Source organism: Opisthocomus hoazin, chromosome 6 (genome assembly GCF_030867145.1).
Source record: "Opisthocomus hoazin isolate bOpiHoa1 chromosome 6, bOpiHoa1.hap1, whole genome shotgun sequence".
Lineage (NCBI taxonomy): Eukaryota > Metazoa > Chordata > Aves > Opisthocomiformes > Opisthocomidae > Opisthocomus > Opisthocomus hoazin.
The window spans coordinates 69,728,722-69,740,371 of NC_134419.1; the positions used below are offsets into that span (position 1 = coordinate 69,728,722).

Below are 11,650 nucleotides of genomic sequence, written 5' to 3' on the forward strand. Positions count from 1 at the left end.
TTTAAGACGTGACATAGAAATGTAAATTACTGCTATGTATGTTTTTCTGAAAATGCAACATTTAGCAGTAAAGGAGAAAATGCATAATTTACCAAAACTGAGGCATGTGAAGTTAAGATTATATACATCAGGATAGCCATCAACACAGAGAAGTGTTTCAGCATTAAATTTATAAACACAATATGTATGTTATTGCATCATATTTCTTCTAGCAATTTCTGTTGCCTCTTTTTTTTTTAGATCCCAGTGTTTCGGTTTCACTTGGTTATACTAATGCTTTAGGTTTAGACTCTTTACAAGAACAAAAAAAACATAGAGTAATTCAAAGCTACCACTGAACTGAAATAGTAAAATTGTCACAATAGGGACCCAGCAATAATAATGGCCTTGGAAATATTTACCCTCTAGATGCAATTAAGTTGGGCAACAGAATATCAGTAATGTTCTTTGTTTCTCTCTGCAAAAAGAACACGTTTAGCATTAGCTAGAGTTTTGGGTCTGCAGCCAATGAATTTTTTTAATTTCCAATTTCAAAGACAATTTCAGCTTTTATTCCCTCTGTCCTCAGATCACTTCAAGAAATGGTGACTCTTACTATTTATCTGCTGGTCATCTTGGCTCAGACTCTTGCAGGGCCTTGCATTCCAAATAAAGCAGGTAAAATAACTTAAAGCTCCTATGATCTTCTCTTGTAATTAACCTGCCAAAGGGTTTTTTTCTATTTAAAAGTGGAAAGGTCTTTCTTCTGAAAATTAAACTGTAGATTCTGGAGAGCTAATTCTTGCATTTTGTTTATTGATCTGCTTTCAGCTAGCACAGAAAAGCAAGCACCACGGAAGTCTGAGCCCCACAGAAAATTTGCCGCATGTTTAACTCTGTGCAATAATCATAGTCCAATAAAGTTAAGCACAAGCAGAGTTCAAGCATAAAATGGCAAAAAAACCAACAACAATTAGAGATTATCTGCAATAGCACAGGCTAGATGCAGCAGATCTTTGCTGGCCAAGCTGGGCTTTAGTCCCACTGACTGCAATCAGATGGCTAGTGGTGAACGAATGTGCTGGGCTGAACTCCTGAAACAGACTGCAATATTAGACAAGAAAAACTCAAAAATCGTTGAAGTTGAGGCTCTAACTGCACATTGATTTCTACCTAGAAACTCAAATGATCTGGTGCCAGACAGACCTGTAATGTAGAATTCATTACAATTAAGAAATGTGCTTCGGAAATGTGTTGGATTGCTTTCTGTGCGCATGACTGGTGTCCGACTACTGCCAATAATTTCACGGTATATCTTAAGTATTTGTCCCTCTAGTCATTTATTTCAGCACCTTCGCTTACACAAGCAGTTTCTCAGAACTGCAGGAATTTTCATAGCTGTAAAGTCACCAGAGTTACAGATCTGACCATCACCACAAGCAGAGTCAGCCTGCGTGCGCAGAAGGTTTGTTGACCAAAAAGTAGCGAGTTGTTAAGGTCCCTATTTGACTTACCCTGAGTATTCCCTTACTTTCTGCAGATACGGAAAGGCTGCAAAATCAGGCTTTTATCATAAAAATGAGAGTGTCAAGGGCTTTAAAATAAATAATTGAATAAATTTCAGGTAGGGTGCCTTTTCTCTGACTGCAGTAATTGGATGTCTTTCTCAATTTTCAGGTCACTAATGGTTAGTCAATATTTGCCCCTTAAATTCCCAACAGACATTCAAATTTGCGTTGCCTGATTCTCTTTGAAAAATGTCCAATTCTGCTACCGTGAAGCAATCAGTCTGTATGTTACAGTGTTCAATATTCATGGCTGTATTAGCAATCACCGTGTCTGGAAACATATTGCACTGCTATTAACCATTGCTGTTCATGGGGCTAAGATTTCAGTTCATTTACTATTGCTATTAACAGGGCTAGGCTTTTCGATTAATTTTTAGATCTTAGCTTTTAACTTGCTAATTGTAAAAATTCAGTGTGTGCTAGGGCTGCAATGCCAGTGCAAGGAGAGAAAGGGCAAAATATTTATCGTGGCCTAGGTCTAACACTGCCAGAAAAAGCCACAGATTCACTGAAGCCTAATAAACAACTTCATCAATATTATTTTTACAAAGTTGGTGGTGCTACAGAAGCCAGGTCTGCAGCACAGTCTTACAGATTTCAGTGAAGTAATTTTTCTCTTCAGGTTTCTTAGCAGTGTCTCTGCTCCTTAATCAGCTATTCCAGAAAAAACAAAAAATTTACATGAAGTTCTGCACTGATTAGAAGGCAAAGACATAACTCTTCCAAAAAGGACAGAATTTAGCAACCCAAAGGTCAGTTCTGTGTAGTAAAAGCTGCTCACATTAGGAGACTTTCCAGCACACACCCCTCCTCACAGAAGTTTAATCCCAATGGAAAGTAGGTGTGCAGACCCACCTCTTTGAAAGAAAAACAACACTGAATATCACTCTAGGTGTATTGCTTTCCTTTCAGATGTAATTCTGGTATACTGCTATCCTAAAACCATCATTACCAAAATTCCGGAGTGTCCTTATGGATGGGAGGTTAATCAGCTGGCACTTGGAGGCATTTGCTACAATGGAATCCACGATTCAGGGTACTACCAATTCACAATCCCGGATCTGTCTCCTAAAAACAAATCTTACTGTGGGACGCAGTCAGAGGTAAGACTATCGAGGTCAACATTTCCGAGCTGGACTTAGAAATCAGCTGGCCTCACTTGAGAGAGTCCCATTTGCTTCAGCTTGGAGTGGGCTTTAAGTACTGATGGAAAGAGGAGGCAAACTCCAGTATCAGGGAGAAGGAAGGATGAAATATTCGTGCTTTGCATCTACAGGCAAAACACTCGCAGGCTTAGTGATATTAGCCTGTGTGTCAGTCACCCATTTGCACCTGTATTACTCAGAACATATATACAGTGAGGCACATATATAGGCAGCACAGCATATAAAGAGCTACAAAACCATATTTCCTTGGGGACGGTGTTTTGTCACCAGACAGAGTCTTCACGTTTCAAAGTATGAAGTTGTTCTTGATGCCTCAAAGACTTAGTACTGCCTCCATGTCTCTGTCTCACCATCCACAGTTTAAGAACCCCATTTATCACTTCTACAACTCCATCGTCTCCAACGACTCCTCAGTAATCGTGAAGAGCCAGCCTGTGAATTACTCATTCACCTGCACATACAATGCCAACTACCTGGTGAACCAAGCTGCCTTTGACCAAAGGTATGTCCTCTTCCGGCAGCGCACCTCACCCCATTTTCAGCACCACATCTCACTCAGATGGAAACTTTGTTATGTCCCCAGAGTGGCCACCGTCCATGTGAAGAATGGAAGCTCCGGCTCATTTGAAAGTCAGCTGTCCCTCAACTTCTACTCTGTAAGTGCTCTTTGCCACCCAGCTTTTTGCCTTCATTTTTCACAGGCTTCAGCCTAAGAGCTGGAACATGGGCTGCTGCTCCTGACTTCTGTGTGTCCTGGAGCACATTACTAGCCTCTAACAGTGGGGTTTGCAGGGGTCCTTGTTTCTGCTGATTAACAGGGATATACTTAAATTGAACAGAGCAGACACATGCCAACTGTTCTTTTAATCCCTCCAAATCAGGCAGATTTTTCTGCTGAGAGGTACATTTCTAACACACCGACAGGTTTTATAAGAAAAAGAAAAACTTGTCTGTAGTCTCACTCAAAGAGCAGCATGCATCTGCAGGCACCGCTGCTATCACATAGTCTCTATAGATACAGCAAAGCTCCATCCATTTCTCTTGCAGCTTGCTTCCTGGTCCTCTCCCCTGACAGTTATTTTGTGTTCCCCAGAGATCTTTAGGTCATGCTGGAATTTTGTTTCCAACAAAATATCATCACTGGATATCAGCCCAATCTTCTGAAACGTCCCTCTCCTTCCCACGGCTCCACTGTGCCACTGGAGCAGCCAGCTCCTGATCCTGTAGTCTTTTTTCCACCAAAGCTGCCCCTCTACTCTAGCAGGGCTAGAAGAAGCACAACAGATAACATATTGTGTTAAATTTACAGGCCAGGTAGAGGGAGTATATAGCACAAGGTGGAAATCTCTCCCCCCACACCCTACATTTGGGCACCAGTTGATCACTAAACATTTTGGCAGCCTTGGGATGCCACGTGAAAACCCCCATGGTCTTTTCTCCTGATACATGGCACGCTGGTAAGTGCACACTGGCAAGGTCCCAGGAGGCACCACACTGCTCCCTGCCAGCTCCTGACAGAAAGGCTGCAAAAACAAATGATGGACAGAGAGCAACTTATCTCCGGTACTTTTTTTTTCCCAAACGACTGTTTTGTTCTAATGGCCATGGGGCTCACAGGTGTCAAGGAGGGAGTGGCTGAGCTGTTGCTAATACATTTTCCCACAGAGCACAAGTACAGAACACACTCAGAAAGCCAATAGACCACTCCTTTGTTATTTTGTTCATATTTTCACTGGGAAGAAAAGGTTAATTTACATGAAATGTTCTTTTTCTTTTTCTGTCAAAATGGAAAGAAATGATTTATTTTGCCTTGCTATTCTGCTCTGCTGCTGCCTGACAGCCCCCTGTCTCATGTGGGCCATACTTCCAGGTGCTTCATGTGCCCATTTCCTCATCCAGAAGCAGCATCCAAGCTGCAGCATAACCCAGCAGAAACACTTCAGTCTCACCTGTCCTTTAACAGAAAAGGACTATGATGCAGCATGGGGGGCTGGAGTCTGAATGGAAATCTGACCTTCAACACTGAAACTTGGGAAGAAAAACAAGATAGTACCCTAAAACAATGTACAGCAATTGAGTTTGGAAAAAGAAGCACTACACGAGGTTCAACTGCTTTTAGCACACGGACTGACAGGAGTTTTGTGACAGTACTTCTGCAAATTCTCTGCTTCAGCAGAAATCATTGCGTAAATAAGAATTTCTCAGGGCACTTAACAGCCATGGATCACTAATCTAAACACAGCCTTGAGCCTTAACTTCAGCACATCCAATCTATCAGATGTTGCAGTGGGAATACCGTAGTGCCTCACAGCCACCTCGCCATGTAGGCCAGGAAAGGTATATAAAACAAATCAGTACCTGGAAACTGAGCAAGCACAGCAGGGAAAGATAGTCAAACAGCTCCAGAACTACATACACCTGAATCCTGCTGTGTAGATTTAACTAATCAAACCAATGCTGTGACTAAACCTGTTACTTTTTCATATAGTTCTGGTGCTAGCTTTGTTATGATCTTATGCAATAAAAAGCAGCGGGATTTAAGGTAGGTACTTCAGTGTATTTGTAACCAAACTTTCTCACCTGAGCACCACCAAACACACTGCTTTTAGCAGGCTGGCTTTTTAGTGGATGAGTGACTACAGCTGGCAGAGCTCTTGCTGCATGCTCTTGCCCCCTCAGCTCTCACCATGCTTGCGACCGCAAGTATAAATTATAGTGCTGGACCTTTGCATACAGACACATGATTTCTGTTTGTCTTCATTCCTTTTCCCTGACACGTGGCTATCTCCCATTCCCATTCCATACAGTCATCTCCAGTCTCTCAGTCCCCCCAGCTTCCCCCACCACCTCTAGTGTGCCAGAAGCAGCAGCAAGCTTGCTTCCCATGCTGTGATACAACACTTACCACAACCAAAATTGCATCAAATTCTGTTGCTTATTGTCATTATAAGCCAAACATTAACAAAAAGATTTTTAAACACCATCTTGTGCTTGTAATAGTCCTACTACTAGGTGTAGAGTTAGGAGTTTACAGGTAATAAAAACCAAGACTTCTGGAGCTCTCCAGAGCTGTCAGAAGTTGCCACATGCCTTTGCTTTGGATGTTTCTAGTAATGTATGCTGCCTTTCTCTTTGTCTTTCAAAGAATGCCAAGTTTTCAAGTATAAAAGAAGCCCCTTTCGTCGTTGAAACATCAGAAATTGGTTCTGACATATTTGCTGGAGTGGAAGCTAAGGGCTTAAGTGACAGGTAGGCAAGGGAAGCAGCAATAATTACTAAACTGGCAATCAGGACATTCCTTGCTAACCTGGGGTTTGTGTCTCCCCAGGTTCAAAGTTGTTCTCAACAACTGCTGGGCAACTCCCTCCTCAGAGTATTTCTACCAGATCCACTGGCCTCTGATCACCAAGGGGTAGGTGCTGGTGGGACCTGGGTGAGCACCTCAGCCCAGCCCCAAGGATGGCAACAAGGCGAGGGGATGAGAGGGCAAAAGAGAAGCTGGCCCACAGCAAGGCAAATGCCTCCATTAGACCACGACTTCAAGAGATGTTTCACGGAAGCCATGTAGGCTCTGACACTGCTTCTCCGTGCACAACACAGGTGTGCCACGGACAACTCCATCCTTGTACACGAGAACGGGAAAACGAGCCGGGCGACGTTCCAGTTCAATGCTTTCCGCTTCCGTAACATTCCAAAGCTGTCCAAGGTCTGGCTGCACTGCGAGACGCATGTCTGCGACAGCGAGAAGTTCTCCTGCCCGGTGGTAAGGCCTCCCCCTCCAGAGAAACACACGGTGCTAAATTTAGGCAGAGGATGTCGAGACCTTCCTGAGGGTATGTTGGGTGCCGAGCTGGTGCCAGAGCTTTCGGCAGCTGGAGCCACTGCCACGCATGAACCCGAGTGGCCAGCCATGCACCCCAGCCCCTGGCATGCCACGGGCGCTCTATGCAACATTGTTTAAACATACTGAGAAATACGGTAGCCATTTAAAAACTCAACTCTTGTCAATATCCCCAACTACAGTCCTGTCTGACAAACAGCTACAGTTAAACACAAGCCCGAAAAAAAGGAAAAAGTAAGGCTTTTGCTATTTTACCAAGTATCTCGGTGCTGAGGGCGCCCTGGGAACCTGGCTCAAAGCCCACCGCTCATCAAACAAAACCTCCCAGCCCTCTTCCCAGGGGGAGTCCTCGCCACTATCCTGCCGAGCTGCAGCAAATTACCTCTCTTGCAGCCATCCTATTCTGCACAAAATACATAAATTGTCACTGGAGCAGGAACTGAGGTCAAAGAGCAGGTTCCTGTGGCCTTAGGTGGGAACGGCGGGGGGTGTGCTACGCAGGCGTGTTATTTAGCATGGGGAGGTGCGCACTGCTTGCACCAACTGATACAAGGGTGAGGGTGACTCAAGTGTCTTTCCTTAAAGACTTTTCTCTACCTCTTTCAGTAAGTCAGAGCTTCGCTATTCTTTTTGTCACACAATGAATATGTCATTGCTATAAAATGAAGTTAAATTTGATTTAACCTGAAATCCAAGCCCAAAATACACCTTGGCCAACACACTGTCATTTCAGCAAAAAATACGTCTTGCTGGAGAAGAGAAAGCATCACTCCTGGTCAAAACAACTTTTCTTTCTAAACCGTTTCTCAGTCCAGGAGCCAAATTAAGACAGTAATTTATTACCGAGTCTCAGCGCTAAGCAGGGGGCACTGATTTGTGCAAAACCTCCATGTTTGTTTAAATTGCATTATTAGAAATGCTAAGTTTCAAATGCAAAAGAAAAACTCTGAGCTTAGATTTTGTTGTTTGTTTTTAAACATTCCTTCAGCTTTTTATCTGGGGTTAAAAGAAAACACAAAACCAGTACTCTGTATCTGCCTTTCTGACACCACTGCCTACTGCCAAACATCTACATCATGCTTACAGGCACAGGGTGGAATTCCCTCCTCACCCTCCAGTGAAGGATAATTGCTCGATCAAGCTAACATCCCTGGAGTCCACTTCCATCTCAGAAATGCAGCTGGTGGTCTGCTGCAACCAAGGTCAAACCAAGCTGGGGGGCTATGCTTACAAGCAACTCATAATCAGAATTACCACACGCTGAGTTTGTAAAAAAAATGCCCACAGCTGGGGATCTGGAAAGGTCAGGGGAGGGACAAGGACCATTAATCTATAGAACACTCGCTCCAATACAGACCTTGTCAGCTGTGACAGGCATCATTAGTGCTGGACATGAGGTGATCTATACTGAAGGGATTTAGCGCTTCCCTTTGCTACCCAATGGGCAACAATTATAATTCGCAATAAACAACCACAGAAGCCTTCACAGAGGTCACGGGTTAAATATATGGAGCTCAGCTCCCCTCTTCCTTCTTGACAGGAGGTTTGTTTAAGGCAGGGTGGAAAGGGCAGACCAGGCAGACCTATAATGAGCAAGCCAGCAGCCATCTAGGCTCCTGCCACCTCACAACTGAAAAGAGCACTTACACTGACAGTGACTGTAATGGCTGTGGCACATCAAAATCCTCACAATATGCACTGTATAGACTCTCCTTAAATTTCTCCTGCATGAAAAAAGCCCAATAAATACAGGAAAAAAAAAATCTCTAGAAAATATGCAGCAATATTGACACAGATTTCATTTCCTTGGTTGGAAACATGAGAGTTAGCTTTGGATTTTTAAATTATTTTTCATTTTATTTTGTATACATGGCTTTCTCTGTGATCTCTTCAGACCTGTGACAAACGAAAACAGCGCATGGAACAAACTGGAGGTGTTTTAGTGGCAGAGATCACCGTACGCAGTAAGTGACTGGGTTTCTGGGGTGTTTCTCCCTTTGGGAAGCAATGAAGTTGGGCACTGTCAGTGGTCACAGCACAGGAGCAAGCAGAGGGAGCCCAACCCCTCTGCCAGAGCCCTCTCCCTCATGGCAGCAGGAGTCTAGAACAGAAGCTGGTCCCCTCCAGGCTCGGGGCTCTGGCAGAAGAGCTCAGTAAAACTCTCCTCATTTACAATGTCAGTAAAGGCACCCATTTGGCATTAATGATAAACGGCTAAACCACTTACACACGAAGTTAGCAATGTAAACTCGGCTCACCTGGGCTTGACCTGGGCAACAGCCCAGACAAGCACATGAGTGGGAGAGTGGTCAGGCTCAGGAGCAGCAGGAAAGGTTTTCTTTACGCTGTGGGTTGGTACGTCAGCATAACCACAATGCTGGTAGCTTAACCCTTCGTGTCCATCCCTCCTGATACACAAACTGAACTACCATCAGGTTTTCCCACTGTAAAGCAATGCCTATCTCCTCTCACTGCTGCCTCCCCGAGGCACCAGGAATTTCTCCCTGAGCTGGTTTAATCTGTGGATCTAGCACATCTTTTGAAACAGGTCCTTAGAACAAGGTATGCCTGAGTCATGTTTTCACTAAAGCCGTTTAGATCAGTTTATCAACTACATCCACACCAACCTGAAAGCAAATTTAAAATTACAAATACACGTAGAGCAGCATTCTTGCAATTCAGGATGTTGCACCAGTAAAACTCCATTAGTTTTAGATGATAGAAGAACTGAGGATCCTTTTATAATTTCAGGCAGTAAAGCCAAGACGAAGAAATATCCCGAGTTTCAAAATGTGGCAAACATCATGTGTTCTGCTTTTAGAAAGCACGTTGGTGCACTTTGCCCTATATTAAACATGCCACCCCAGTATTCTCTTTTCTCTCTTATTTTATACAGGCAAAGGTTTCTCCAGATTTTACACACTCTCAGGTAAATAGCAAAGTATCACAACGAAAATATCAATCCCAAATATGGATTTTGAGTGACTCTGTCAACATAAAACCCATAGCTCAAAGAAAGACCTGGTAAATTTGACAGAAAGTGAAATATTTCAAAATCAAATTTTATTCGTCAACGTTATTTGTTTTCCTCCTTTGGGCACACTCCTCATTCTGGACAATAAAGTCATACCAATAACTTCCAGTATTGAACATTACTTTCTCTTCACACCCTCTTCCCAAAAAGGAACAAGCATGTTTCACTGGGTTAACAGAGACATCTGAAAGCATTTCTGCTTGGAGAGGGTTTGAAAAAGCTCTTTTAAAGCCCATTTGTTAAAACTTGATATGGTGACAGAGCCACATTAGGGGCATGCAGTTGCACTGATGAGGGTGGGAAGAGAATGTGAAAGGCAGCTGACTGCTCACATTTAGTTTGTGTTTCTCTTGCAGATATCATCTTCCACCTACTCTTTGCCATTGGATTTTGTGCTGTTTTATTATAAAACGCAGCCCAGTTGTGTTTCTTAACTCTTCCTACTCCTCTTTCAACTGGACTTCGTTACTGAAGATGTTTATTTTACAAAGCAAAAGTCACAAAAAAATATTTGTGCACCATTTTATCAGATAAATAAAACATTCCATGAGCTTTGTGCCTTGAATACTGGAGAATCCCAATGCAGATTTGCCTCTCCCCAGTATCTGCAGGCATTTTAAACTTGTGAAAACCCAAGGATTATGCATTCTACCAATGCCTCCTTTTAAAGGGATGTGATGCCAACAGTACTTGTTTCTATAAGGAATGTAGGGATATGCAAACTCAGCATTTTCTAACAGCAAATTTCCCTTCAGGGTCCCCCTTCCCTGTCAGTCACAGCGTGGTACCAAACTCCTCTCCAGGCCTGGTCTTGCAAGGTCCTAGCTTGATCTGTGAAGCCTTTGAATAGGATGAAAACTAACTTAACATGTCAAGGATGAGAGAAAAGGATGCTTTTTACATAGCAATAGTTAGAATGTCCTCAGAATTAATTACCAGACATTTCTTTCCTGCTTCTCAGCATTGTCAGCATTGATTGGATGGGTTAAGTAGAGTACAACACATGCTACAGTAGGTACAATACTGTTAGGAGTAGGATGTCTTGCTGACTGGGCAGGCTTAGTGCTGGATAACTGCATGGTGTGGATGCAAATTAAACAGCCTGAGGTTGGAAAACAAGCTAATGAGCTTCACACTTCCTTGAAGACATAGCTGCTGTTAGATACTACAAGGTGCAGGTGTTAGCTCTGCACCTGGGTAACAACAGCTCTTAAACAGCAAGAAGAACTCAACACAAAGGAAAGCCACAATTTCTGCTAAAGAGCAGGAAATATCAAGCCATGAAACAATTTCTCAGCAAGAGTGATGGTAGGTTCATTACTTCCAGTAATTACTAAAACAATATTGGACAAAAATCTTGAAAGCTTAAGAAACATTCCTAGTGCTTTTCCATGAAACTTTCAGGATCATAAATGTGCAAGAGAGAAGAATGCCTACAGCTGTTACGCTTCCCATTAGTGAGCACAATGGGTGTATCTGTGTCTGTACATACTGCAGCAGAAGCACATTATAGAATTTTTGCTGTTATTGTTAGAGGGGAAACCTCCTGAATAATTCTATTAAATTAAGGATGTTAAGCTCACTGTTCTTTTTGAAACCTCATTGCTATAAAGATAATGCATAGCTAGAATATGCACACATTGCAGGCATAGTTTTCAAATACAGACAGATCCCTCTTACCATGAACTCTATTTGCTGCTGTTGGTGTAAACTCAGTCTGTACATATTTATAAGTAATTGAGAAAAACAACGCTGTTTAGAAGCTGAAATGTTAGCAGGCAGCATCGCCCTGGGCAGCTGCGGCCAGAGGGTCGGTTCTACGGGCGAGCACTTGGCCTCACACACAACAGAAGGCACTCTCTGGACAGGGCTGCCTGATGCAGACAGGCGTTTCCAAGTAGCACATCTGTCACTTCGAAGTAATTCTTACTGATGCAAGTCTCTAAAGCAGAGCAGAGCTATTGAATGCTTTGTGCACCACAGGGCACTTTTATCAGAGGTTTTTCTGCAGGTTTTTCTCCTCTGCTTGCTGTTTTGCCTCCCTTTCCCCTTCCCTCCTTCC

The 11,650-nt window shown here is 43.1% G+C and overlaps 1 protein-coding gene across 1 annotated transcript; it reads left to right on the forward strand.

Annotated features, from left to right (window-relative positions):
- Positions 1 to 581: 581 nt before the first annotated feature.
- TECTB (tectorin beta) lies at positions 582 to 9,997 on the forward strand. Its single transcript, XM_009942199.2, has 10 exons — positions 582 to 657; positions 2,460 to 2,650; positions 3,073 to 3,215; positions 3,297 to 3,369; positions 5,859 to 5,962; positions 6,042 to 6,125; positions 6,314 to 6,476; positions 8,449 to 8,518; positions 9,451 to 9,483; positions 9,945 to 9,997. Exons 1-10 carry the CDS (start codon positions 582 to 584, stop codon positions 9,995 to 9,997), a joined length of 990 nt encoding a protein of 329 aa, XP_009940501.1.
- Positions 9,998 to 11,650: the final 1,653 nt, after the last annotated feature.

Bases quoted from the DNA above. Each gene is read 5' to 3' on its own strand.
- TECTB (XM_009942199.2), top strand. From the start codon at position 582: ATGGTGACTCTTACTATTTATCTGCTGGTCATCTTGGCTCAGACTCTT. The intron at 658-2,459 runs GTAAAATAACTT...CTTTCCTTTCAG, and splicing joins TTGCATTCCAAATAAAGCAG to ATGTAATTCTGGTATACTGC. The intron at 3,370-5,858 runs GTAAGTGCTCTT...TGTCTTTCAAAG, and splicing joins TGTCCCTCAACTTCTACTCT to AATGCCAAGTTTTCAAGTAT.